At 35.0% G+C, this 27,844-nt stretch overlaps 1 protein-coding gene across 1 annotated transcript; it reads left to right on the top strand.

Annotated features, from left to right (window-relative positions):
• The first annotated feature begins 14,117 nt into the window (after nucleotides 1–14,117).
• Nucleotides 14,118–27,571, top strand: Tom40 (Translocase of outer membrane 40). The gene is made up of 5 exons (XM_023167798.2): nucleotides 14,118–14,480; nucleotides 14,541–14,803; nucleotides 14,855–15,084; nucleotides 16,086–16,273; nucleotides 27,355–27,571. Exons 1-5 carry the CDS (start codon nucleotides 14,321–14,323, stop codon nucleotides 27,492–27,494), a joined length of 981 nt encoding a protein of 326 aa, XP_023023566.1. The 5' UTR covers nucleotides 14,118–14,320; the 3' UTR covers nucleotides 27,495–27,571.
• The last annotated feature ends 273 nt before the right edge of the window (nucleotides 27,572–27,844 follow it).

The raw sequence follows: 27,844 nt of genomic DNA, 5'->3' as shown, positions 1-27,844 counted from the left end.
AATACTTATATTTATAAGAAAATATTTTTTTTAAATTATTGTTCTTGCGGAAATCGTCAGATTATATATTTTTCGTTATCCTTGAATTATTTCCTTCAAAATAAAAAAAATTTGCTACGCTCGAGAATGTCGAAATGACGTTATTTTTTTACAACTTTGCTGCCCTCCCTTTTCTTTACGTCACTCTCAAATTGTCAGATTACTGGAATACACTTTTCAGCATGTAATTAACTCACCCTACCTTAATCTGACGCGCTCGAGAATTTCTGATGATCAATTTTTTTTGCTAATCTGATCCTTTATGCTTCACGGGCGGCCTTATATATTGGACTCTTATTTGGTGAAGGTACTTAACCGGACAAGGTATCCCCCTGTATATTAATCTGCCGCGCTTTAGTAAATCCCGAAATCCCCGCTTGGGTACCCCTATTATAATAACAACCACATAATCATTAATATTGTTCGAATAATATGTATATTTATATGAATAAAATATTTTTGATCGGGTTTTTCTCAAAAACTTCTCCATGTAATAATTAGTAACAGTACAAAAGGTAGGTATTCACGTAATAACTAGGACATCAATGTTAAAAGTTGTTTTTGATGATTATATAATAATGATAGAATTTGTGTGTATAATAATAATAATAATGTAGAACGAGAAGTGACGAATTTTTTGGAACTATTCGTTCCCCACCCTCCGGTTCATACAAGCAAGACGATATTTGTCATGTAGTTTTCAGCTCCTGACGAGACGAATATCGTCCGAAAAGACGAGGAAAAACGGATAAAATATCGAGATTTTCTCTTCGAACTCCGCAGACTCTATCCAGACCACTGTGTCAAGATTTTTGTTATGTTTATTGGAGTCCTTGGTGGAATGATGCCCTCTCTACTCTCGAATCTTAAAATCATACCGGCTTGCCGCACTAAGGCAGAAATCTTAGCCGCACAGATGTAGAAGGCTCACTGCGCTTGCTCAGGGCACATGATTCACGGACCCAATGATCACTTACCCCACGGTGTGGGGAGGAGTGATGGACATTGGTTGATAATGCTGGCGCGCCCTCCCGAATGTATCGGGGGATATGGCCTGACCAGCGGACACTACGGTGAAAAAAAAAACATAACAATAATATACTTTATTGTCATTAAGAGTAAATCTAGTGGACAAAGCTTGTGAAAAATTAATACAAAAGTATATAGAAATATAAAATGTGAATATAAAAACACCTACAAAAAAAGTAAAGTTAGAACATACACTATAGTTTAACGTCGAAATTTTGTATCAACATGGTTGTGTTCAGATTTGTTTAAAAATATTATCAACACATATAATAGATATACTTATATATAATATTACATAAATGAACACACCCATTGCACCAGACAATCAAACATTTATATCCAAGCAAGAATATAAACAAAAATTTGAATTGAAGGGGTTATATTTTTTAAGAGTGATTAATTTTTGGGAAAGAAAGTTTTTGGCTTTCTACTACTCCATCTTGATACAAAAAAAAGAAGAATGAGGGAGTCTTCCAAAGAAAGGAAGGAAGTAACTCTATACATGGATGTGTAGATCATGCAAAGACTCCCTCATCCTTCTTTTTTTTGTATCAAGATGGAGTAGTAGAAAGCCAAAAACTTTCTTTCCCAAAAATAAACAAAAATCTTATAAAACCTAAATTTTAATATGCACATGTTGTCACGTAAATTCATCATTATAGAACCCTTGCAAATTATAATAGGGTCTATCAGCCAAATATGTTTTACTCTTATTCTAAACATTTTGTTAGTCAAATTTTCTTATCTTATATCTGAGGGCAAATGATTCAGCATCTTGACCCCATTGTAATAAATAGAATTCCTGACCAAATTTGTTAAAGGAATAGGCTTTTCAACGCGGTAGAACGGGTGCTATAAGAATGGCATGAAGCTTCAGATAGGGACATATTTTTATAAATGAGGCAAACCGATTCCAAAATGAACAAAGCAATCTCTGTTAAAATATTTTGTTCAACGAATTTGAGAGAAATCGTAAGTATATAAGTTGATATTTAATTCAACATTTATTTGAAAAACATACACTTCCAAAGGAAACTTAAAAATAGAGGCAACTCCATTCTTCAAGAAGTATTAGAGAATCATTTTTCAACTGTTAAACCTAAAGTAACCTCTTTTAATAAGTTATTCTATTACGCCCTATATGTCGGCGATGACAAACTGAATTCTGTAGTGTTTTCTTCAGATATATGCCAAACTAACAGTTCATTCCTGAATGCTAAAATTGGCGGTAGTAGCTCGACAGAGATTGAAGTTAATGATTGTAAATACCTTCACATTTTTTGAACGTAAGTATGTGGGACGTTGATTGCAAATGTATGTATACTTATATATATATTTTAATAAATAATTCTGTCCGCGCTTCAAAAGGTTTCCTATTTTAAATAATATAATGGAACAAAAATTTTGAAAAAATCATTCTTTGAAAATCGTGGATTGTCTTTTGATCTCTCAGAAGGCAATCTTCTTAAAGGAAGGTGTCATATCGCTTTACTTACTCAGGCTTATCTTTTGAGGACAGTACAGTCTAGGATTGAATTCTGGAACCCATTCTTTTGCAAAAATTGTATTTTTGCGAACTGAGAAGTATCGTACTTTTTTAGTTACATAATATCATTTTTCAAGCTTGACGGAGATCGACATTTATGGTTGAGTGACAATCTTCAAAATCAATGAATAAGATTTTAATTAGGTGTTTTATATTATCATATTTTGCAACAAATATCCGTCTTTACAGGCTTGTTTTTGAGAAAAAAAACCGTTATTTCCTACATAGACCTTTTTAAAGTTGATCCCACTTTTGCCAACTCGGAAATGGTAAGACCTACAATATTAGTTAAATTAAACAAAATTTGTCTATTTAGTAGGAAAATTAGATTGCGACTATCAATGACCAATTTTGAGTCGCCTCTGTTTCTAATAATATTAAAATAAGGCAAAGGAATTTTTGATACTGTTTCAAGTCTGTTATGATCTGGTATGAACCAATTTTCAATGCCATGTTTGTTTCATCGAATTCGATCAATAATTATTTTTCAATAAGTACATCTAGTTTTTTTTATAAATTTCAGTAACCACTATTATTACAAATTCAGTCATCTATCACAACACAGGTATTTCTCAACATTTCCCTTTTCTAGAACTCGAAAACATACCCATTCATTTTTCTAGGTTATGTTGATTACGTTTACAGAATTCTAATCTGACCATTTTTGCGAGAAACATTACCAATTTAAATTTGTTTTTAGTAACCAGAAAAGAGAATTATTTTGTATAAATCAGCGTTTTTGCCGACAACTTCACTGATGTATGTTCAAAATGTTTTTCCGTTAACGAACTGTCGCACCCCTACGAACGACAACCCTTAGAAGTCGAAACTTGTGCAAGCTAAGGACTAACGAGGTCTTACCTTTTGACGTGTTATTCCTAACACGGGTTGGACGATAGCAAGTGAAAATCGATCGTTCAGCCTGCGGCTTGAACCACCGAAAAACACGGCGGTCGATTGAGTGAGTAAACAAAGCGCCCACGTCAAACCGACATTAAACGTTTGATTGCAAATTTTAAAGTAATTCCAAATAAGCTCTGAAATGAATGATTCAGGTGAATTTGGTATAATATTCTGCGAAAGCAGCTGTAATATTATGATATATATTCATTATCCAGAAGACAAATTCTCAAACCAAACTTGCGTCAGACATTTTGGAAATTTGTAAGAAAAATAATATCTTGTTCATGTAAGTATGTGATTTCTATCTATGAGAGTGTGAAATGCCTATTCAAAAATAAAAGCAGATTCTTGGAAGCCAACAATTATTCTATGATTGTTTTTCCCAACTCACAAATTGTTGATGGTGCCTGGGAAGCATCCATCTTACACCTGAGATTTTTTCAACTAATTTCCACAGAGGCTTGGTTGTTCTGATTAAATGATTACAGAATTTATTTATATTGACTAATATTAAACATAGGATTACTCTATACATTGTCTATAGGATAAAGAAAATAACTTTTGTTTCATTTCTACAAAGTTTTTTATTCTTTACGACCAATTTTGATTTATTAAACCATTCTCAAGTAACTCATTTAAAAACCGAAACTGGTCGTAACAAATAAAAAATTTAGTAGAAATCAGACAAAATATATTTTCATTATCCTATATTCAATATGAATTTCTACAGAATAAATAGGTTATCAATCGAACATCGTTTCTTACCAAATAAAGGATTCCAATACAACTGAAATTTTACAAACTACGGAAAAAAAAATCAAATAACTTCAAATTAATATGTTTTTTTAAAGTAATCTATTAGAAATCAAGAACCCTTACGAGTCATTGTCAGTCAAATCTTCCGATTCTGATGAATCAGTAAACTTATGATGTCGCCTAGGCATAAAACCCGAGCGAGTCTGTTCATATGCTAATAAAATGAGTCGTTTCTCCAACTCAGGAATTGTATATTCCTTAGAAGAAATTTTTGGCAGAATGCTTTTCTCAAACCGTTCCTTCATGCTCATCCATGTTCTGTTCACCATCCCACTTTCTTCCAAATCCATCCAGAAGGATCTGCTTCGACTATATATATAGGACTGAGTTACCACAATAGCCTCGAGTATTGTGTTCTCCTCCTCGAAGGTGTAACTTGGTCTATATCCGGACATATCCTGAAAAACGTGTTCTGATACTCTAAAAAATTTAAGTTTCTCTTGAAACTTCACAATCGATGTACTAAGAGACATTAAAATTACTCAATATAGCCAGAACAAAAATATTTTTCATTAGAATAATGTCCTTTATATTGATACAGATTCTTAATTAAGCAGGTAGTAGTAGCATAGTAGAAAATAATTATTCTTTGGAAATATGAACTACCTATCAGTTTTCAGTAGACCATTTAGACACCAAAACCACAAAACATATGACGAACATATGACATTTGAATGTTCTGTGACAAATACTTCAATTTTCATCAACAAGTCAACTATTCTTAGTGAGAGTGTGAATTAATTCGGCACATACGCATGTTGTTAATTATGTAAAAAAAATTACATATGTATTATGTATAATATATGTTGATAATTTGAAATATTTATATTGTACAAAGCGTTCACAACCACCAAAACTCAACCAGAGGTAGTAGGTATCACAAAAAAGGTTAGGTTCACTTTGTTATCTTAGTATCTTAGTGAAAATTCCATAGTTAAAGTTGAAATGAAAGTGAAGATGGAAGTTGATGCTGCATAAATCTACCTCAAGAACTAAAAAAACTTTTACTCCCACTTTCACTAAGAAAGATGAACTATTGGATTTCAATATAGCATTTTTGTACCAAAACCACCGATCGTGTAGGTGTTCTATAGAATACTTCAATTAATGTCTGTTATATCTTAGTGAAAATTTCATAGTTGGAGTTGAAATGAAAGTGAAGATGAAAGTTGATGCTGTATAAATTCATCTTCATTACAACTTTAACTATGACATTTTCATCGAACATGTGGGTGTTCTATGAGGGAATTCCGTGGTGGCAGTGGTAGTGGACGGATGTGCTGATAACGACATAGCGACTACCCACAAAGAAGGTACGTGAATGCCATGTGCTATCGCGGAGCTCCTTTTTGTGTAGTGAATGTCCATCATTGAAGAAACTCATATGTGTGAATTCAGGACGCCCTTTATTCACGCCGGTATTTGGCCGGAGTGGTAATGTGGCCTCCACATTAAGGAGGCCATGTATGTCAAAAAAAACAAAAGACTTTCCGAAAAGGAGGTGAACTTGAAAAAGTTTGATGTTTCTAAATAAACAACAAATCAGTGAAAAAACTAGAGGGTGGCAGTATTGCCTCGAGCAAGACTGTTGCGTTCCTGCACGAAAACTGTCAGCACTGTCGACAGGATCGTTTGTGATAGGTCAGTCGCCAGCAAGGTTCTCAAATCCTCATCTTGGATTACTGTAGGTCGACCATTTCGGGGCTCATCTTCAATGCTAAAATTCCACAAACCAACGCACAGTGTGTTCGTTAACATTTTCATTGCCAAATAACTGGTTAATTTTTCGAGCAATTTCGGTAACGCTTTGGTTCAATTTGAATTAGTTGAGAAAAATAGGCCTAAATCGCTTAACGACATCATATAGTAATGAGCTGAATAGAGGCAAAAAATCCTAATTTGGAAAAAAAATCACGACACACGGCACAGTAGAATACATATTCATTGTGATATAGAGCTATAAAAACACATGACATGATACTTCATTTTTTTCATTTTGGAAAGTCAACTATTGCTAGTGGAAGAATGAATTGCTTCTGCACATATGCACGCTGTTGATCTTAAAAAAATTTAAAAATTACTTATATATTATGTATGACATGTTGGTGACTTGAAGTATTGAGTGCAACAACAAAAACTCATGTCGCGAGAGGGCGCTGAGGGAGTGAGGTCAGCTCTCATGAATATACTAAAAATAGTGTAGGAACTTTCTTTGGTAAAGCGAACTAATACAAATTAGGCGACATATCGCGATCTTCGATCGCGACAGAGGACGGTTGTGCCCTCAAAGATGGCACATATGTGTCGTGGTTGGAGTGGGGTCCAGAAGGTGTAAGCTGAAAATTAAGTGTAATCTAAAATGAAGTTACTTTTGAAAAAATAACGGAGTGAAAGATTAGAGGACTGGCGGCCCCCTACACCAGTAACGCTAATTGCACACACACCGATTTTGGACGGCCGATTTTATATCGGTCGTCCAAATTCCAATAGTGAACACATGTGGGAACGGGGCCTGGCACACAGGCCTACCGGTGATTATCGCCGATCACCGGTTTTTTATGATCATTTCTAGTGCTTTTGATAGAGTAGGCTGATGGGACGTATATCAGACAATTTGTTGAGATTGCTACATTTTGCTAGAGGAGTAACTGCCATGTTTCCATATAGATGGACATCGACTTGTGATAATCGATTGAAAATGAATTTAATATGCGGCAGCTATACTGAGGTATTACCAGGTGTAACATGCGGATATTAATTCTGTCACAACCAACAGCATTACTTTTGATTTTATTTACATTTTTCAAGACTGTTCTGAAAGAGAAACCATTTTTTTGAAATCAGTAAAGCATATCTCTTACAAAGATCAATTTGATGGTCTGTTTTATTTAGAATGGGTGTACCTATTTGTGAAATGTTCGTTCAATAAGTTCAATTTTTTCATTTCTGGAAGTATGGCAGGAGTACTCTTATCACGAAGTATACTGAGCGATCTGAGTGTACTCCAGGTAGCCCCTAGTGTTTGTTCTTCTCAAGACACAATTCGAATAATATGCAGCTTTTTATCTTTTTCACGTCGGATTGCATTACCAACGTAATTACGGAGAGATTTGTGATAATCGCACGCACCGGGTGTCCCAAGTCTCTTAAATCTTTGAAAAACTTTATTTTTTAGCTTGTGCATCTGTTTGATATTATAAGTGATCCAGACTTGGTTGCTCGAATAGTACGGTAGGGAGCATGAATATTGAAAAGATTACAGTTCAATAGCGAGTTTACTTAATATTTTAAGGTGAACTCCCTCTTCTTTTTCAAATAAAATACGTTATATCATTGAAGTTTGTGGTATATTCTTAAATGTCAAGACAAGTTCCCAAATTCACCGATAAGTCTACCAATTGATCTGATGTATTCGAAAGTTAGCGTGTTTCAATCAATGGGGAATGTGCCTCCTGACGAAAATCAAGTAGTTTTCATAAAAGAGCTCTAAAACAACGCATTTTAAACTTATCATTTCAACCTTTTTCTTTAAAAAATAATTCAAATACTCGAAAAAGAGGAATGAATTAATGCATTCAACATTTAAAGGGATTCGTTTCTATTTCACCATTTGGCAACATCGGTTATAGCTAATAAAGGACAATGAATCTGTTACCTATATGAGACAAAGATGACATATTTCAGAGGCGTGCTGTTCTGTTTACTTATGTTCCAAGTTCCGAGACATTCTGTGACATATGACATTTTGTGCACCTAACCTATCTTCCTCTATATAAATAAATAACAAAATAACTGTTGCTTATGTGGCTTTTGGAGGTGGTATTGAACTATAATTTATATGTTGCCTTATTTGTTGATTTATAAAGATAATTTTCCTTTTTTAAAGTAGGATATCTAGGTACGTATAAATTATTCCAACTTGATATAGGCGCTGTTGCCAATATGTGAATTAGAAACAAATCTCTTTGAAAATCAAAACCCAACATTTGAAACATCAATTTGAATACTTTTCGAAGTGAATTTGAAAAACTCATGAATTAAACTCAACTTTATTTTGTTCAAACTTGCATTTTCTGTAATAACCCAAATTGAGGAACATTCCCCATTGAACCACTTCATAAAACATTTTTCGTTGAATGAATCAATGGAGGAGAGAGAAAGAAAGCGTGAAACTACTAATTTGTTAACCAAAGGATAGTTCTGTGAACTATTTCAGGATAGTGTACCAAATTGTTGTATAGCAGTGAACTGAAGCACTCGAAAGAATAAACTGTACAATTATGTAGCCAATAACGACCCTTGTAACTGAAGACCATATTCTCCGTACATCATGCAGAGCCAAGCTCTATTGAACTTGGCTATTAAGCTCAACTCAAACAATACTGTAATCATTTGAGCCCAGCTTTCTGAAATACGTATGACTACTCCTGAAAAATAAATCATAATCACCCTGCATAATAAACAGAGAAATGTAAAAAAAATGTTAAAATCATAAGGATTCGGTCGAAATTGTTCAATTCAAGTACAAATAATATAGATTTTTGTATTGAAGCAGGAGTGATCTCCAATACAGAAAGATATTCTATATTTTGGATAATAACTCAATGAAACCGATACATCATGAAAAAACACAAAATAAGAATAGAAGTTCTGGAAATAAAAATAGCCGATAAGAAAAATATATGTGGACTTTTGTAGTAATTCACATATTTAATATATGAACCACATTTTTTAAATGAAAATATTGGTTGGATAATTACCATACAATAGATAAAATAAAAGTTTGGTGTCATCCAGCCATGAAAACGTAAAATAATGTAACGAATTAAAGAATTTGCTGTCTCAAACAAATATTTCTAACAATATTTCACTATCGAAAACTGATTTATTTACAACACTTAGCACTTAATTTATTTTCACTATTTGAATTCTTCATTCAACCGCTCGATTCACTTTGTAAATTCGACTGCCCTCTCTGGACGGAAAGCAAGGCTTATATATCGGTAACGATCGTTCTAGATTTCTCTAGTGTCTGTGTACTCGCCTTATATTTTCCCGGCGAGTCAGACTGCTTGTTTCGCAGTGATGTCATGTGTTTATTCGCTGGCTGAGATATCGGTCAGGGACGGCTTCAGATTGGTTACATTGCTCCGTTCTTAAAGACGTTTTGCCCCGAAATGTCATCCTTGGCGTGTGTCGATACCTGCATGACTCCTCATGTCTGCACTGTGTAGTTTGATGAAAGTAACACTCCACAGTCTTCATGCTCGGTCGTGGAAGATGGTTACCGCACACCAAAATCTTGATGCCGCTGGATCTGAAGATCGTCTCCAACATGCTTCTCACAATTCTCCAATCCAGCCTGTCGAGCCCAGAGGCTAATTTCGGTATTGCTAAGTCCACGAGATTCTGGTCGAGCATCGTGACCCTCAGTCTGGTAAGACTTCTCCAGACATCCTCATAGGACGGTTTGTCTCGAGAATGCTTTTTGTTCACCAAGTATAAAACGTTTCTCTGACCCTTCTTTAATTGTAGCACTCCTACGACTTCAGGATTATGTTCTTGTCATGTTTGAAACTTACCGAATTTCTTGTTGAATACCACAGCGATACCCCTGGACATTTGGAGATCCCCTGCCACGCATTAAGCTAGTGCGTAATCAACTGGAACCTTGGAAAGGTCTCGTGGCTCTTCTTGAGTTACCCCATGTACGACCTTCTGTCCGTTCGAGTATAAAGACATGCATTTCTGGAACGTCATTTCATCCTCTGGTGGTCTGAGGGCGCGAACTTGGTCGTGATTTCCAGCATAAGGAGCCAATCTATCAAAATGGACGACACTAGGCTTTTCTCGGGGTGGCTTATGGATTCGGTAGACGAGGTCGTTAATCTTTTTCATGATTTTGTACGAACCTTCCCACGAGTTCCGCAACTTCAGTGATGAACCACGGCGTCGCTTAGGGTTGTACAGTAAAACTAGGTCACCGGTTTCAAATTCTCCAGCATTCGCCTTGATGTTATAGGTCTTCTTCATCCTATCGCTGGCACTCCGGATGTTCAGACGGACTCGTTCATGGATGTCGTCCATTCTCTGCCAAAGGTTGCTGACATAGTCTTCCCCCGCAGTGTTTTGTTCTGGCGGCGTCCCAAATTTCAGATGGCAAGGAAGCCGCAGCTCTCGGCCCATTATAATACTGGCAGGGGTATGGCCGGTTGACTCGTGCACTGCCGAATGATAGGCCAACAGTAACAGGTGGAGATACTGGTCCCAGTCTCGTTGATGGTCAGAGACTACCTTGGACAAGTCGCGGTTTATGGTTTTATTCATTTGTTCGACCATTCCATCAGACTATGGATGTAAGGCTGTGGTTTTGGTATTTCGAATATCCAACAGTTTACATACTTTTTGAAACAAGTTAGACTCGAAATTTCTGCCCTGGTCCGAATATAGCTCCAATGGGACACCGAATCGACATATCCATTCCTTTACCCGGACGTCAGCGACGGTGAAGGCTTCCTGGTTGGGCAGGGCGTAGGCTTCTGCCCACTTACTGTCCATGGCTACCAAGATGTATTTGTTCCCATGGTCGGACTCTGGGATCTTATTAGCTTGATCTCATTATCTTCCCAGTTGTGGTCTACAGCTGTAGTTCTACAAATAGCTGCTTCCTTCTCTTCTGCTCGTCGGCAATGTGAGCAGTCATCGGGGCATGAACTGCGTGACAGGGCATCTGCGTTTTTATGGAAAGTCCCAGCTCGGTGTTCTATTTCGAAGTCAAATTCTTGTAGTCTCTCAATCCAACGCACTACTTGTTCCTCGGGATTTTTGAACTGCAGAAGCCACTTGAGAGCTGCATGGTCCGTTCTCAACAGAAATCTTCTTTCATACACGTATTTGTAGAAGTACCTCTGACAACGGCCAATATCTCTCGCCTGGTGACACAATAACTACGCTCTGGTTTACTGAGCGTTTTGCTGAAGTAGCCAATAATTTCCTTCTGCCCCTCCTGGATCTGAGAAAGAACTGCTCCTAGCCCCACGTTGCTAGCGTCCGTATCTAAAATAAACTTTTCGTCCAGTAGGAGATAGCTCAAAACAGGAGCGTTGATCAGAGTCCTTTCCAACTTCCTGAATGAGTCTTAGCATTCCTCAGACCACTGGAACTGGATCTGTCCTTCTGTAAGTCGGGTCAATGGTTTGGCGATGTTGGCAAACCCCAGCACATATCTGCGGTAGTAGGTGCACAAACCAAGGAAGCTCCGAAGCTGGTGTATGTCTTTTGGAATGGGTCATTGCCAACTTGTCGTCAATTCTTGGAAGAGGGGCGGATAGCTGTCTTTCTTCGTCGTGTTATTTAGTGGCGATAATCCACGCAGAACCTTGTCGAGCCGTCCTTCTTCTTCACTAATATCATAGAAGGAAATGGACGAGCAGTGCCCCAGCATTGTTCCTTTCTTCAAGGTCACGAGAAAGTGGTTGACATTCAGACCCTGACCGGCACAACTTTATCAATACGCAACAGGGTCTTCCTCAGTGCGATTCCTCGTCCAATTTTCTCATCATGAATCTTCAGTTCGAACATTACCACCTTTCCGCTGCTCGCACTTCTGTCCAAGTGAGCCTCCAGGATGGTTTCAGCCCTTTCAGGTACGCACACGTCGTCAGCCAACAGGACCCTGATCATCTCTTCACTTCTTCCATGAAGCGCCAGCTCTTCTCCACCGACACGTAGAATGCCGTCTGGAAAATTCAGCTCGAACCCTCTGGAATTCATTATGTCCATTCCAATAATCGCATCGTCCTCGATGTCCGCCACCAATGCACGATGGTTCAATCTAATACTATCCAACACCAATTCAATTGGTAATTCTGTTGCGATGCGTAGCTTCCAAATCGACGGTTCAATTCTTGCCGGTATTTTGGCAAAGGTTTGCCCAAGAATGGTTCTCGTCGCACTTGTATCTGGCAGCATGGTGCAAGGCTCGTTGTTGAAGCCGTCTACGAAAACACTTTCGTCTTGTCGTTGGAGAATGGCAACATATGCGTTTTTTACGGGGGCTTGCTGGACATTTGTTACGCACATGCCCAATTTTCCCAAAGTTCCAGCATCTTATTTGTTTTCTCTCAGGCAACACTTCTTTCATTACCTTTCTAATGATGGCCTCAATATCAGCAGGCATCTGTCCATCTCATTCGATAGCTCGAACTTTGCTCTGGCTTTTGCAGGATTGTTTTGCAGCCTCAAACTCCAGAGCGCTTGCCAGTGCAACGACAAGATGTTTGGGATGAGCTAGTGTCAAGACCTGCCTCGTTTCTTGGTCGCGAAGTCCGTCCAAGAATGCCTGAACTGCTAACCGCTGCTAACTAGCAGGATATGCTAGACGAACCAATCGAGCTATGTCGGCTTCAAACTCCTGTAGGGATTCTCCTGATTTATGGCAGCGGTTCTTCAGCTGTGAATGGTAAACGTCTGTCGTCCTGTTCCTGGGCCGTGAGGGTTTGCAGAATATTCGTTGCTTCTCCACGCCTCGCCAATGTTAATGCTACCGCCTTTTCTCCTGCATTCCATCCATTCGCTCTGGCCGCAGCTTCGAATTGTCGGCGGTAATTTGCCCAAGAAGTTTTTCCGTCAACTGGGGCGGCTTCATGGAGAGGTTTCCTGGTTCAGAACTGACTTTGATATCTTTAATTTTCTTATGAAGCTCTTCCATGTTAAAACTCAGTTTCGGAATTGAGTTTTCGGTAACAGTTTCTGTGGTGTGGGCAGAATTAACGATTTGGTTTTGCAACTTGTTGATTGTTTTCTTCATCTTACTGATTTCTGCCTCAAATCCGCCTTTGATTTCATTGCCTAACTTTTTTTCCATTTTATCATTGCTGCTCCGATTTCATCTTTGATCTCCCTTTTGATTTCTTCCACGTAAACGTAACATAAACCAAGTGAAAAATCTGGTTATCTCTGAAACTAACAAATATTAAGAAAAAAAAATAAAGGCTATATTTATAGAGAATCTGCTGATGCGTAATAAAGTTCACCCCAAAAAGTTACTGCGTATTATAAACTACCGAAAATTCCATTTAGTTCGTATCCCTTATTTCGCACACAAAACAATCAATTGATAAAATCAAATATTGATACTTGGCTTTCAACCACTTAAGAAAGTTAATATCAATTTAAAATTCATGAATACGACAAATTACTGACTAATTTTTTTTCAGTAGTTTTATATTACGCAGTAACTTTTTGGGGTGAACTTTTCAGTTTGCATCAGCAGATTCTCTATTGTATAACTTACATTTTTCCAGAATGTGAAAGGTTAAACACAAAAAACAGTGTGAAAAGCTCAAGAAGTGGTTATGTTTGGAACTTATATCAAAATACGAAATCGCTGGTCTGTCTACATAACGATGAATTACATTCCCATAATAAATAATATCTGGCCTAAGTTTTCGGTTTTTCCGCTTATAACTTTGTGAAGTGGCATTCCATTTTTCATCATGAACTAGATGAACTAGTTTCTAGAGCACAATTGTGACGCATCAACAAATATTCAACTACTGTAAAAGACATTTAGATTATATTCAAACTCAAATTTTTCCAACCTCACCATTTGTAATGTTTATATGAATGCCCAAGAAGCTCCAAAATCCATTCCACTTGACTTTGCGACAGTTACTCTCGTAAAGGAGTGAAACGGGAAAAACTGCGGTCGTGAGTGTAATCGTTGTGAACGCATAGTGGAACGCACTATATACTTTGTCAAATGTCAAGTAAAAAGTGTATGTTCTTCTTCCCGTCTCCCGTCTTCCCGTCTTTCACTCAGTTTCAAGTCAAGCTTAAAATTACTAAAATGAGTGGTGATTCTTTGAATATGTTCTATTTCTTATAATTTGTACTTGTGCTGCAGAGAAGCGTATCAAGCATTAACGAAACATTTGGCAGCATTTCAATATCTTGTTGCGTATTTGCTGAATAAATTTAAGTGAAATGGGTAATGTCCATGCTTATTCCACAACTCCGCCTCCGCCGCCACCGACAGGGTTGGATATACCTAAAGGAAAAGAGTGCCCACCGACAACGTCACCGGTAACTCAAGAAGTAATTGAAAATCCTGGGCCCCTTGAAGACATTCACACGAAATGTAAAAGTGAGTACACATAACCTCATTCTTGATTTCTACAATCCTTTAAATTATACTCTTTTTCAGACGTTTTTCCAACTTGCTTCGAAGGAGCAAGGGTAATGGTTACTAGGGGACTTAGTAATCATTTTCAAATATCACATACCATTAACATGAGTTCAATAACTCCCAGTGGATATAGGTTTGGTGCTACATATGTAGGTACAAAACAACTGTCACCTAGTGAAGCGTATCCAATACTACTAGGTGATATTGATCCCTCGGGAAATTTAAATGCGACAATTATACATCAGATACAACCTAAAATTCAAGCCAAATTTGGAGCCCAGGTACAAAAAGCTCTCAATATGATTTTTACAATTCTATCTTACATTTTTTAGGTTCAAAACTCTAAATTCCAAGTTGGGCAACTTACCCTTAACTATAAAGGAAGTGACTATACAGCTAGTTGTACTGTTGCTAATCCTGACATTATCAATGGGTCTGGGGTAGTTGTTCTTCACTACCTACAGGCAGTTACATCCCGTTTAGCCTTAGGATCAGAGTTAGCCTACCAGAAGGGGCCAGGAATTCCAGGGGGAGAAATTGCTCTGCTTAGTGCAGCAGGAAAGTAAGTACATAGAAGGATTCATTTATTTGGTTTCACGGTTAATTCATATGAAAAAATCATTCAATGCTGCACATACTTGAAATGTATCTTGTGAGTAAAGATGATGCTTGTTTCTTATTTTTAATGTTAAATGCATTATTTATATATCAAACTTACTTAAAAAAATTATATGTTCATTGTGAAAAGGTATTGTTATGACCTGTTCAACAGACTATGCCCACCTGATTTAATAATTTTGGTTTAGTGCCGATCAAACCAGAATGTGATTTATTTTTTATGAGATGCTCTAGGAATTTCATAAAAAATGTACATATAGACTCGGATTATTTCAGAAAAGGTACAAAACATTGGTTCCATATTTAAATTAAAAATATGATCAATTGAAGAAAACTAATTTCAACATTAAACAAAACATTTACCATTATGAAACTTGGTTGATCAGAACAATCTAGGAAATGATAAAAATGTGAGTTGTCATTTTTTTTTATTTAGTCAAGGCTTGCTTTGATTTGATAGGTTTTTGAATATTCCACTTGTTTTTTAAAGAAGAATTTCATATAAGCTATATACACTCATGAGTATTTGTTGAATGCACAGTATCGCTATTGGAGGTAGATGCTACCATTATCTTTTAGTCTCAGTCAATTTCATAATGTTCATTGTTGCTCATTGACATATCTACAAACATTTAAAAAAAATTACAGTTAGTTTTCTCAAATTTTTCATTGGTCTTGATATCCAGTTTTTTCAATTTCATGAAAGAAAAATCAACACATGACACTGTTCACACATATGCTCACCAATTTAAATATGCCTACTTGATCAACACTCTTTTTGGTTCAAAGAATAGAATAGAGACTTACTTCAGTGTAGCCCTGATCTAGACCATGTGCACACTACAACAAATCTAATTGGTCTAGATTCCAGGTCATGCTTATTCAAAATGTATGAGTATTCAAAATGTTAATTTGTTGTATATGCTTACTTTTGATATATTACAGGTACACAACTGAAAATGTTCAAATATCTGGAACTGTTGGTGTATCGGGGGTTCATTTATGTTATTACCAGAGAGCTAGCAAACAGTTACAGATTGGTGTTGAACTAGAAGCTAATCACCGAATGCAAGAATCTGTTGCATCAATTGGCTATCAAGTTGAGTTACCTAAAAGTGAAGTAGTATTTAAAGGTAAGTACATATTTTACTTATTTAATGTATGAATATGGACCGGACCCTCATTTTAACATTTTACACTGTTCCCTAGTAGCACTTCCATCACGTGGTTTTGGCCAATTCTGTAGAATTTTACATTTTGCATACTCAGCATTAATGTAATACCTTCACTTTATTTTCTCATGATATAATATACATCAAGAAAGCTAAGAAATCATACTGTATTCCGATCCATAATGATCTACATATTATTGGAGTTTTTTTCCTTACACCAAGAGTTTGATCTTCCGTTCGAAGATGATCACTTGATGATCAAAACACATGTCGAGGTGTTAAAATAACGGTTTGGTGTTGGGAAAAAACTCCAGTAATATTCATTACTACACCAAAGGTTCCAAACAGTGCATCACAAGTACACAATGAAATAGTAGGCAATACTTACATCTTGTTCTTTCAGAGAATTTAAATCATATTACATCATATTAGACAATAAAAGTCTTAACTAGTCAAATTCAGGTACAAGTACAAAGGGGCCTTCAAAACTGCCAAAATTAGGGCCAGTGAAAACTTCATAAACATTTTTGAAATTTTCACAAAGCCATAGGGGAACTCATTAAAGGATCAACTCATGCTTCCTCATTGAAAACTGAACCCTTCAAGCAATTCAATTATTTTGTGAATATCACACAGAACATTTTCAATTAACTCCCTGACAGTAGTGTAAATTACTATGATTATCTAAGTACTTCTGAAGAGGACCATTGACTTTGAAGAAATGTCTATCATAGAAATCAGATTCATTATAAATCAGCGGAAAAATAATTAATGCTGGGATTTATATGACATGAATACTCAAATCCTGAAGTGTATTAGAAATGATATTCCAGTTCCTCCACTCATCAAACTTTCAAATTTCAGTCTAAAGTTTTTAGTATTTCTGGAAGCCTTTAAACTATCAAAAATTCTGCCCATGCATATGAAGGAGTCACACAATGATTGCAATAATTTTAGACTGATTGTTATTCCTTTTTTGAGCAAATCTATACTAATATTATAAATGTGAAAGTTTGTGAAAATGGATAAATGTATGTATGTTTGTGGCTCTTTCAAGCCTAAACGACTGAACGATCAAATTCAGATGAAACTTTACATTAATACAGATTATACATCAGAGTAACATATAGGCTACAATTTACAAAGGTTTTGTGTAATTTTGGTCATAATACAACGAAAGTATTAAGTAAGTCAGAAAAATTCTTGCTTCCTGAGAGCTATCTTGGCGTGTGTTGCCTATACTGTTACATGCAGATGATGTACCGTAAGATGATTTATCTCAAATAGTTCTAAATTAAAGTCTGCGATAACATATATATCTAGCTCTTATGTGGTACCCACTATATGCAATTAAATTGGATATTTTTTATACAATGCTCATTTCAGAATATCTGTCAAATTTTTATGAAAATTGATACAATTGTCGTTTTAAGTATTTAATATAGACAAACTTTTGTCTTCTACACTAAGTAATTTGGACGAATCATTTAAATAGTTATCACGATATGATTAATTTGACGAAACACAATAAACCATTACGCGTCGCGTCTATTGTAAGGTGACGGGGGACGATACGCGGGGGTAGAGGGGCGGTCTAAGCACCGAGAACGCGGTCAGACGTCATTGACGGTTGTGTTAGTTTTGCGAATTTCTTTATAGGTAACATAATTCGATTCTTGAAGCTATTCCTTACTTAGTGCAGTTGGCATAATTTTTAGTTACTGTATTTTCAAAGTAAAAATATTAATTACTAGCTGACCATGACAGACCATTTTAAACAGATAGTTACATTTTTTTTTATTAACGTCAAAAATGACGAAATTCAATACAATCTTTGAACCCCTATTTTTCCCTTGGGGGTGGAAATTTTTTATTAATTTTTTTGATAATTATTTACGCTACACAAAGAAACTACCTACATATTTCAAGATTCTAGGTTCAGTGGCTTCGGCTGTTCGTTGATATAAGGGTGTCAGTCAATCAATAGGTACCCACTTATACAATTCTAGCCGTTCCCCGCTGTTTTACCTGCGTTACCGTGAGAACTACTTTATGTTGTTATTCCAGGTCATGATCTATCTAAATACCAACTTACAGTTGAATCCGTTGAGCTGTTTAGGCGTGAAAAAGTAAAAACGAAAATACATACATTACATTCATCCATCCTCACAAACTTTAAGCAATTATAATATTAGTAGGAGTGGGATTAACAATGTATTTCATTCTAATCCTTTCAATATCGTATAAGTGGGTACCTATTGATCTTAGATCAAAGTACAGCCGAAGCTACTGAACCTAGAATCTTGAAATATGCAGTTTTGGGTTCATAGAAAAATATGGTAACTATTTGTTTAAAATGGTTTGAAACGAAACTTGATATGACAAACCAAATAGTAAACGGGCAAAGCCGCGGGCAACAACTAGTTCTTTGAAAAAGCTTTAAAGAAATAGTAGGTTATTTTATATCGAACAATTTATTTTAATATAATATAAATAATAACATACAGCATGAATATATCAAGAGTATATCAGTAGAAAGAGCCATTATGCAATTCAGGGAAAAAATTGTAAAATCATTTGAAAGTAACCGTTATTGTTGGGTATTTTTTCAGACTTATCTCAGGCATATCTCGATCTTAAACATCTACTTGAAAAACTTGAAAGGTATGGAACTCGTGGAATTGCATTATATTGGTACACATCATACCTAACAGATAGGAAATCTGATGTAAAGATAAATAATATCAGTGTTCCCAAGATAGTATACGAGGTTGATCTGAAAAGTTTCCAACCTAACAAAGATAGAAGACATTTTGTCGTATCATAAATTATTTCAAGAAACTTATGCCAGATATAAGTGAAAAAACATTACCTTTAATAGCTCTTAAAAAAAAACAAAATAAATGAAAATGGGAAGTAGAACAGGAAAAACATTCAACTTGATTAAAGAGGAATTTGCAAACAATTTGAAAGTGTACCATCCAAATTATTCTTTACCATTCATACTCTGAACTGATGCAATTATTAATAAATTAGCAGGGATACTTTTACAAATACAGGTAGGGAATGGAGTATCGATAGGTTTTGTTTGAAGAGTTACAAAATCCTAGGAACAACACTAATTACAGAATTAGAATTTGCTAATATAATTTTCTGTGTATCAAAGCTAAGATTCTATTTGTTGGAATCAAATTTTTTCATAGAAACAGACCATATGTCTTTATTGAATATTATGAATAACAACTTATTATACAGTAGAATTCAAAGGGGAGCATTATTACTCCAAGAATATGATTTCGAAATGAAACAATACATCAGAAGAAAGGACAATATAATAGTGGATGCTTTAACAAAATCAGATGGAATAATAAAAAAAGATAGAGGTTTACAAATAGGGGTAAATATTTTAATATAAAAGAAGGAATATTTTCATTAAAAGGCGTAAGTGAACATTGATCAATAAAATTTAGGAAATACAGAAATCAGAAAATGTAAAATTTTGAATAATGTCTGGATAAAAGAAATAAACGAACAACAGTTATATGTAATGACAAATCAATTAGTGGAGAAAATTTTTACACAATAATAATGGACATCCAGGAACAAAAAAAATTTTTTCAACAGTCTCCTTTTAACTCGTATACACTCCTCTCAGCGATATTCCCATCTCTGTAATAATTCCAAAAATACTCGGCGTTTTTCTCTGTTAAGTAATTGTTCACGAAGGTGATTGTTTCTTCAATTGACGAAAATCTATGTCCTCTGAGCGCAATTTTTAGATGAGGGAACAAAAAAGGTGCTTGAGGCTAGATCTGGTGAGTAAGGCGGATGGTCAAGCAGTTTAAACCGTAATTCGTAGATTTTCGAAATGGCAACGGCTGAGATGTGAGACAGTGCGTTGTTTTGGTGAAAGAGGATTTGTTTTCTGCAAATATGGCCATTTTTCCGCAAGTTCTGTCATCAGCTTGTCAAGTAATGAGGTGTAGTATGCTCCTATACTGGTTTTTCGTTTTTGAAGATAATCGATTAAAATAACTCCATGACTATCCTAAAAACAGTCACCATAACTTTCCTAGTCAAGAAAGCAGACTTTGTTTTTTTTTTTTGGAGTCGGTTCCCCCTTTGCAGTCCACTGTTTGGAATTGATTTTTATTTTGGGCATATAATGGTGTATCAACAGTAATTAATCGGCGCCAAAAATCGGATTTATGGCGCCTAAACTGCGCCAACAGAGCATTGGAAATGTTCATTCGAACACGTTTTTGGTCTAACGTGAGCAAACGCTGCACCCAAGCGCGGACAGCTTTTTTATGTTTAAAATGTTGATTTAATATGTGACACACGCGTTTTTTTGACATGTTTATTCATAACCTCTGCTATCTCTCTCACTTTGATTCGGCAGTCGTCTAGCACCATTTGGTGAACTTTGGCGATGTTTTCGTCGGTAGTTGCAGTTTTTGGACGTACCAAACGTTCATCGTCTTCCAAGCTCTTACGGCCATGTTTAAATTCAGCTGCCCAAAATTTCACTGTGCAGAGTTTCCATAGACAGAATCCAACTCATCTTTGATATTTTGAGGTGTAATGCCTTTACAAAACAAATATTTAATGACAGCTCGATACTTTATTTTGTCTATATTCATAAAAACACTCACATCAACTCTTCAAACGACTGTTACATAACAACTACGCGTCCAAAATGGCTCAAACTTTGGTGAGTAATTGTCAACTGATGAACAACGAAATTCGCTAGCTTTTATTTACGAGTGCTGCTATCTTCATGTTCAGGTCGAAAACATTCCAGATCACCCTCGTAACTAATCCAATTTCATTTGTTCTTTATAAATGATATTTTGAAAATATTACAGCATCCTCTTGATATATCCCGCAGCATCACTGAATATGCGGATGACACAAACTTGTTAATTACTGGATCTAACTCAAGAAGCAAATTATTTCTTGAGTGAGGTGAATAATTGGTTCACAAAAAATGATCTCAAATTAAATGTCCACAAAACCAACATTAATTGTTTTGACCTCAACAAAAAAAAAATAGATACACCAAATAGTGTGCAGTTAGCAGAGAAATGAAAGTAGAGTGGGAGTGTTTATAGATGAGCACCTGCAGTGAGAGTAGTGAGTAAATATACAGTGTCATCCCCAAAGTATGCACCATATGGGAAACTTATTTATTAAGGGTTTTTCGACAAAAAGTTATTCTTGATAAAAGTTTGTGCATCCCCTAAAACTAAACATGCACTAACAAAATACAGTAAAACACACGTAATATACGAGGAGCCTTCAAATATTTGATTTTGAGACAAGAGTGTACTCTCATTTTGAAAAATCTCGAGAAATGTTATTTGGAAAAGTTGTTCAGCATTGAAAAATACATTTAGATTTGAAGTCATGGCCATCTGAGTGAAATTTTATTTTTTTACCCATTTTTTTAAATAGACAAAACAATAAATAGGCAGCATCCTGTATACAAGTTTATTTCAAAAGCCTGTAATATTACAAATTACACCACTATGGAGTTAACCACTGTCAATTTTTTTGAAGAGTATAATAATTTTCAAAGTTTTTGGTGCAAAGTTATTTTTATTTTTTGTTAACACCGAAAAGCATTCAAAATTATACAGTATTGTAACAAGACTTAATATTTAATAATATCAAATCACAAAACATCAAAAATAATTGGGTATTTCGGAATAAACTCATTAATTTTCTTATCCAAAATAATTCTCCAAAGTAATCTCCAGAAAATCAATGAGTTTGTTCCAAAATACCTATTTAATTTTGATGTTTTGTGATTTGATATTATTGAATATTAAGTCTTGTTACAATACTGTGTAATTTTGAATGCTTTTCGGTGTTAACAAAAAATAAAAATAACTTTGCACCAAAAACTTTGAAAATTATTATACTCTTCAAAAAAATTGACAGTGGTTAACACCATAGTTGTGTAATTTGTAATATTACAGGCTTTTGAAATAAACTCGTATACAGGATGCTGTTTATTTATTGTTTTGGCAAATTTTTTTTCGTAGTCCCCATTTAAAAAAAATAAGTAAAAAATAAAACTTCACTACTTAGATGGCCATGACTTCAAATTTAGATGTATTTTTTAATGCTGAACAATTTTTTTAAATAACATTTCTCGAGATTATCCAAAATAAGGGTACTTTACTCTCGTCTCAAAATCAAATATTTGAAGGCTCCTCGTATATTACGTGTGTATTACTGTATTTTGTTGGTGCATGTTTAGTTTTAGGAAATGCACAAACTTTTATCAGGAATAACTTTTTGTCGAAAAACCCTTAATAAATAAGTTTCCCATATGGTGCGTACTTTGGGGATGACACTGTATAAATGAGAACCCATTAAAAATCACATACTTTGCAAATATCGAGGCATCATTGAGATTTGGGGACCAAACAGTAAAGCATCCACTTATTCACCATTCAGAAAAGAAAAATGAAATGTTAATTTAAAATGAAATATCGAGAAAATTGTAAAGGAATTTTAAAAAAAGAATGCTATTTTCACTGTGTATGCAATTCATATTGAATGTATACACAAAATACTAAAAAACATCCTTCCTATGCTTCCATATGACTTTTAAATTAATTTTTTTCTGATTGACTCAGCCATTACTTGATGAAGATCCATATAATTTTGAATTTTCACAAACTATACCTAACAATTTGATCTTCATAAACAAAATCAAGATGAAATCGTTAGGTGTAGTTTGTGAAATTTTGAATAAATTTCCTAAGGTTATGAAAATCTTGGACAATGTCAATGAATTCAAATCTAATGTAAAATCTCTCATTGAAGTAGAACAATAGAATAATTTTCAAGCTATTATTCTTAGATTTTTTGTTTGCATTAACCTTCGTTTGAGAAAAACACAAAACAGGTGTGAACTATCTTGGTTCAAAAATGTTTAATAAATTATCAGAGTTCATTAAACATCTTATACTGAATAAGTTTGAATAGAAAGTGAAAATTTACTTAGTAAGAAAATGTTTTTACACACAGTGAACATTTTGTCATTGAATAATCAATCTTATATGGTATTTGGTGAAGTTCTATATTAGTTTTTTTGTTTTAATAGTTAGATTGATATTCTTATGACTTGTGTAAACAAATATGTATGGCACCAGTAACAAAAAAAGGAAACAAGAAATGAGCGGATCAATAGCCCAATGAGCCCAAAATTAACGAAACTGGTCTTAGAATGCCTTGAAGAATTGAGGAAACTGGCGGACAGGAATAGATTGGCTATATTCTGGGTATCAGGACAGTCAGGTATCGCAGGCAACGAAAGGACTGATAGTGTGCCAGGATTTTCCATTAAAATAAAGTCAGTAGCGCCCTCTCAGTGATGAGTAAAGCAACAATATTGTCTTTTATATCAAAAAGTACTATAAATGATACCTCGTTATGTTCGACCTATCTTGTAATACTCAAAAGTTAAGCAGGAAATCAATATCGGTGTACCACAAGGATCTATCATAGGTCCCGTTTTATTTATCATCTTAATGAATGACATGGCACACTCCTGTCTTAATGCAATATTTATGAATGCCGATGATACAAATATACTGGTCTCAGAAACTAACACACGGGATACGGTAGCGAGGCCAATATCACCGCAAATGGATTTCATAAATGTTTATAATGAAAAAATATGAACATTATTGTTACCTATCTGATGAAAATCAATAATATAAAGCATTGAACAGGTGAATTCTATCAAATTTCTTGGAATTATTATAGACCATAAGATTACATGGTAGGAACACATCAGTTCTTGCGAGAAAATTAAGCACTATGTGTTTTATAGTTAGACAGCTACAAAGGAGAGTGTCTTTGGAAGTATTAAAATTGGCATATTATGGATTTATTTAGTCCCTATTAACATATGGTCTGGTGTTTTGGGGCAATTCGGCTGATGTCAATAAAATATTTCTTAAGCAGAAAAAATTATTAGGTCCATGGTGGGAGCTCATTCGAGAACTTCATGTAAACAGTTATTTTCACAGTTACAAATTTTCACACTGCCTTCACGGTATATAATGCAAATTACTGTAAATTTAAAGAAACAAGAGGCTTCCATGTTATCAAATAGTTCTATTCACAAATGTTCAACTAGAAAGCGTGAAAATGTATGTCAACCTTTCTCCAGACTAACAATTGTATGTATAAGGTGTTTTGATCATTTTGAAGAACTGTTTGGTTCACAAATTGTCAAATCTAATTGTAACTTTTAATGTTTATTGATTTTAATATATACTTATTTGTACTGTGTAGCTTAATAACGGGTGATTTTTTAAGAGCTTGAGAACTTTTTAAAAAAAAAAAACGCATAAAATTTGCAAAATCTTATCGGTTCTTTATTTGAAACGTTAGATTGGTTCATGACATTTACTTTTTAAGATAATTTCATTTAAATGTTGACCGCGGCTGCGTCTTAGGTGGTCCATTCGGAAAGTCCAATTTTGGGCAACTTTTTCGAGCATTTCGGCCGGAATAGCCCGAATTTCTTCGGAAATGTTGTCTTCCAAAGCTGGAATAGTTGCTGGCTTATTTCTGTAGACTTTAGACTTGACGTAGCCCCACAAAAAATAGTCTAAAGGCGTCAAATCGCATGATCTTGGTGGCCAACTTACCGGTCCATTTCTTGAGATGAATTGTTCTCCGAAGTTTTCCCTCAAAAAGGCCATAGAATCGCGAGCTGTGTGGCATGTAGCGCCATCTTGTTGAAACCACATGTCAACCAAGTTCAGTTCTTCCATTTTTGGCAACAAAAAGTTTGTTAGCATCGAACGATAGCGATCGCCATTCACCGTAACGTTGCGTCCAACAGCATCTTTGAAAAAATACGGTCCAATGATTCCACCAGCGTACAAACCACACCAAACAGTGCATTTTTCGGGATGCATGGGCAGTTCTTGAACGGCTTCTGGTTGCTCTTCACTCCAAATGCGGCAATTTTGCTTATTTACGTAGCCATTCAACCAGAAATGAGCCTCATCGCTGAACAAAATTTGTCGATAAAAAAGCGGATTTTCTGCCAACTTTTCTAGGGCCCATTCACTGAAAATTCGACGTTGTGGCAGATCATTCGGCTTCAGTTCTTGCAGGAGCTGTATTTTATACGGTTTTACACCAAGATCTTTGCGTAAAATCTTCCATGTGGTCGAATAACACAAACCCAATTGCTGCGAACGGCGACGAATCGACATTTCACGGTCTTCAGCAACACTCTCAGAAACAGACGCAATATTCTCTTCTGTACGCATTCGTGTGGTTGGTTTAATGTCCAATAAAGTAAACTGAGTGCGAAACTTGGTCACAATCGCTTTAATTGTTTGCTCACTTGGTCGATTATGTAGACCATAAATCGGGCGTAAAGCGCGAAACACATTTCGAACCGAACACTGATTTTGGTAATAAAATTCAATGCTCGTTGCTCGTTAGTAAGTCTATTCATGATGAAATGTCAAAGCATACTGAGCATCTTTCTCTTTGCACCATGTCTGAAATCCCGCGTGATCTGTCAAATACTAATGCATGAAAATCCTAACCTCAAAAAAATCACCCGTTATTACTGGAGTTTTTTCCCCAACACCAAACCGTTATTTCAACACCTCGACACGTGTTTCGATCACCAAGTGATCATCTTCAAGAGGAAGGTCACTTGGTGATCAAAACACGTGTCTAGTTTGGTGTCGGGAAAAAACTCCAGTAATATTTATTACTACACGACAGGTTCCAAACAGTGCATCATAAGTACTGTGTAGCTTGTAGATTCTGATATGACTAGTAGTCCAATAAGTTTATATGATGTGTCTTTTATTCATTTGAATGGACTTTGATGAATACATTTGATTTGATTATTTCTACTAATTAAAACAGTTGAAAATATATATGCAGAAATTATTCAGTCAAAATTTTCAAACAGAACTATTTTCTCCAGATTCACAATAGCGGTAGTATGATATCATCTATAGAAATATTGACAAATAACTTCATGTAGTGAGAAACAAAAGACAAAGTTTGTTTATTTTTGAGGAAACACAAGAAATTAAATTTTCACCATTTCAATGTTGAAGTGCTTCCTATTAGATTTTCGAAATAAATTGTAAAAATATCACAATAAAATAGAACTTGAATATGCTTGATTTCAGAAAGTATTGGCCAATTGTCTCATATACAATCCCTTTATAAAATCGACATTCTTTTCAAAAAACATACTGTCATTCAAAATAGTGGATGTATTTATTGTCTCTATTTATTCTACAAGAACTGTATAATATGCTTACTTACCCCTGATCCTACCACTGTCACTCAATTTTGAATAATTCTCTAAAGTTGGTTCTAAAATACTATTTGTGGTTTTTTTATTGTCTGAGAATTATATTTAATATTACTAACTTTATTATACTAGGCATATATACTATTTTTTACCGGAATTTCAAATATTCCTATACGTAAAAAAGGTAACTTTTTCAATAACCGTATTAGGAATCACACGTTAAAAGGTAAGACCTCATTAGTCCTTAGCTCGCACAAGTTTTTCAACTTCTGAGAGTTGTCGTTCGTATGGGGGCGACAGCTGATTAACGGAAAAACATATTTTAAACAGACAGATAACCACTCAACAGAATAGTTTCTCTTGGATTTGTCTTCTTTTCTTTACACATTCAATGATTATTTAGTTATTTTAACTCTTTTCTACTGAACAAAAGAGAATTGAAACTTTCTATTTTTTTTACCACTTTAATTTGTAACTAACGTTACTGCAGTTTCGAAGTTTCAAAAACTGCAGTAAAGTTAGGTACTTATACAATAAACATTTAATGTATAAGTTTGAAATTGTCTTTATAGGACGAAACTGCAGTAACATTAGTTACAAATGAAAGTGGATTATACTGGATTATATACCAAATCTATTAATGGATAGATTCTAAAAAATGTATAGAAGGTACTTGTTTACTGATAATTCATATATTTCTATTTTATTGTTTCAGGCCATGTGGATTCAAATTGGTCTGTTGGAGCAGTTTTAGAGAAGAAATTGAGTCCACTACCTTTTACATTAGCACTCAGTGGACTTATGAACCACAACAAAAATCAGTTTAGGCTTGGTGTCGGAATACTTATCGGTTAGAGACGTTAACGAAAATCATGAATTAGTCTGAAATTCATTGTTGGACTTATCAACCAATTAAAGTTATTATGAAACAATTCAAATGCATTTTATTATTGAATAATTCTTTCCAGTTAAAAAACGTCACTATGAGCAATTGTTTATTTTTCAATTTCACTTAATGTTTGAAGTGTTCATCATTTAACTTTTAGTTGTAGTAGATTTTTCCATTGTTCAACACATTTATATGATCAACACCACAGATTTTACCCCTTTTATGTACTGCTGTTAGTTTTTATTGAATCTGAAACTGTGTTGATTATACTTCTGCCAAGTTATTTTCTTTTGTTACTCCTTTTTTTACAGAATAT

Source organism: Leptinotarsa decemlineata, unplaced genomic scaffold, assembly GCF_025532065.1.
Source record: "Leptinotarsa decemlineata unplaced genomic scaffold, Ldec_3_MD MMD2_tig00000035_RagTag_RagTag, whole genome shotgun sequence".
Classification (NCBI taxonomy): domain Eukaryota; kingdom Metazoa; phylum Arthropoda; class Insecta; order Coleoptera; family Chrysomelidae; genus Leptinotarsa; species Leptinotarsa decemlineata.
Note: the sequence above shows the minus strand (reverse complement) of the source record. Positions and strands in the feature narration are given on the sequence as shown.